This window comes from Trypanosoma rangeli, assembly GCF_003719475.1.
Source record: "Trypanosoma rangeli strain AM80 chromosome Unknown Tra_15.4_contig_00254, whole genome shotgun sequence".
Taxonomy (NCBI): Eukaryota; Euglenozoa; class Kinetoplastea; order Trypanosomatida; family Trypanosomatidae; genus Trypanosoma; species Trypanosoma rangeli.
In genome coordinates, this window is record NW_021705999.1 from 25,663 (window position 1) to 27,918 (window position 2,256).

Consider the following 2,256-nt stretch of genomic DNA (forward strand, 5'->3'; position numbering starts at 1 on the left):
GGTGGCTCTCCGCCTCTCCCCAACACTCCGCATCCTCACGTACACAATACACTTTGAGCTTACCAAAACCAATTCTCAAAAATAATAAAATAATGAAAAATGCACCAAACCCATAATGATGATGATGATAATAATAATAATAACAGAAGAGGAAGGTGTCAAGGTATCTAATCTCAACATTCAATCCGCTAGGCTCTTCACAACGCCGAGTGTCCGCACAACCATAATCATAATTCCAAGCAAAAAATAAAAGTAACAACGTGCCCTGATAAAAGTGCAGCGTTTGCCAAATAGGTTTCGACACCAGTACTCCTTCGACATTCGAGGTTCATCCGGGTCCTCCACACTGGATTCTACAAATAGTGAGAGCAGCGCTGGTAAGAGCATTAGCATGACCGCCGCTGGGAGCGCCCCGATCAGCGAAACCACAATCGCCACAGTATCAGTTCCCGCACCAATTGCAACAGCATACACAACAAGATTTACCGCAAGTAGCATTAAGATTGCTTTCCAGGACCGGAAAGGCCACCCAAGAAGTGAATCAATTTGCAAAATTCCGGGCATAAAGAGAATCGGATATGAACACAGGATGTTGATCATAAATGCCACACGCAAAACAATGGAAAACGGATCCTTGGGTAGTGCATCCACCAGCGACACCTCAAGTGCCCCACCATACGCCAGGTATCCAACCAAGCCGTACAAGAAATACCAGCCAACAACCAAGTACAGAACGACGGTGAGCACCAGCGGAAACAAAGGTTTGTTCTTGCATGAATTTTCGACGGGCAAAACAACACCAATTCCCTCTAGCACCATCATATTATTTGCCATGTTGTTGAACCAGCCAAGCGGTATAGAACGGCCCCAAGGTATTGTGCTCTCTGCCACGCCCTCTTCATGAATTTTAATAAATGACACAATCATCGTAGCAACTAGCGCAAAAACCACAGATACAGTGGAAACAATGGCTACAACCGCAAGGAACGCCAGGTTCTCGCTTAAAAAAGTCATAGGCAAAACAATGGCAAACATAACGGTTATCCAAACATACACATTTCCTGAAAACGCTGGCACAATTCTTGCCATGACACCTGCAGAAAGCTGCAGGTAAAGCAAGCAAAAAGGCATATTGTGTCAATAGCAAGGCCACAAAAAGAATGTATCGAAAAGGTTTTCCGAGAACAAAATCACAAAGCTGCGCATAATCCGAAACAGATCCTCGGTTTACCTTTGTTTTGGCACGGACCAGCAGTCGGGAACAATCCACAACAATAGCCCCGATGAGCAAGGAAAAAATTGGAGACATAATATATCCAGAATCCTTGTAAAAAGTGGGCAGCAGAAACACGCCAGACGCCACATTCGCCTTGAAGACATTAAATGCGCACTTGGGAAGATTGGCATTTTCAAGCACCCAAAGGTTGCCTTCACTCTGGATATCTTCTTCTTCGGCTGCATCATCCACATCCGAGCAAGGCAAATACTTCTCCGATCGTCCTTCGCCGCCTTCTGTAGCATTGGGAAGGCGAGGCTCACCATTTCCCTCGTTGGGAAACTTCTCGGCAACATCCTCACCAAAGTAATTGGGTTCGTGTGGTTGCGGCATCGACGTTGTCTTTACCTTTACTGTGATCTCGTGACGCATCATAGAAAACAAACACAACAATAATTATAAAGCTAACAAGCATTCACAGGTGCAGACACCTTTATTGTGGCCAGCCAGACCAACAGCATAAAATATAAAATGTATATATAAGCGCATAGAAATATATTCGACTGCCCCACACCCCGCAACAAAAGTTAACATATTTGCTTTTTCTCGATGCTAGAGAGTAAAGGTAATTTGTTGTGTATATTATTGTAAAGCTAGTTATATATAAACATTTTTTTTATGTTTTTTTTTTTAGTGGGTGGAAGTATGGTAGACTCCTTAACGGTTATTTATATGTGGTTTATTTAAAGAGAATGACATCTATGTTATGGTGAAATAAAAAAAAATAATAATGCCTGAAAATAATAAAAAACAGGTTTATTATTACTATTATTATTATCTGGGATCCAAATACTTCTAAAACCAAAAGTTGTTTGGTGTGAAAAATACCACGAATTATAGTTATTTCTATATTGATAATAAAGACAACATCAATGTTGCAGCATGCCTTTGCAAATTGATGCTACCCACCCCTTNTTTCTTTAGTAATTTCGATATTCTCCATAAGCCTCCGAAAAAGCCGCACAAGAGGACTACGTTAG

General features: G+C 41.7%; 2 protein-coding genes across 2 annotated transcripts, besides 3 other annotated features; both read right to left on the reverse strand.

Moving 5' to 3' along the window:
- The first annotated feature begins 77 nt into the window (after positions 1 to 77).
- Positions 78 to 143: a microsatellite.
- A 37-nt stretch (positions 144 to 180) lies between these two features.
- TraAM80_06730 (amino acid transporter) lies at positions 181 to 834 on the reverse strand (the record flags this gene model as incomplete). The annotated part of the gene is made up of 1 exon (XM_029383562.1): positions 181 to 834. The coding sequence occupies one exon, from the start codon at positions 832 to 834 to the stop codon at positions 181 to 183; it is 654 nt and encodes a 217-aa protein (XP_029236596.1).
- A 73-nt stretch (positions 835 to 907) lies between these two features.
- Positions 908 to 1,651, reverse strand: TraAM80_06731 (solute carrier family 36 (proton-coupled amino acid transporter); the record flags this gene model as incomplete). Its single annotated transcript, XM_029383563.1, has 1 exon — positions 908 to 1,651. One exon carries the CDS (start codon positions 1,649 to 1,651, stop codon positions 908 to 910), a length of 744 nt encoding a protein of 247 aa, XP_029236597.1.
- Positions 1,652 to 1,886: 235 nt separating this feature from the next.
- Positions 1,887 to 1,908: a microsatellite.
- Positions 1,909 to 2,032: 124 nt separating this feature from the next.
- Positions 2,033 to 2,054: a microsatellite.
- The last annotated feature ends 202 nt before the right edge of the window (positions 2,055 to 2,256 follow it).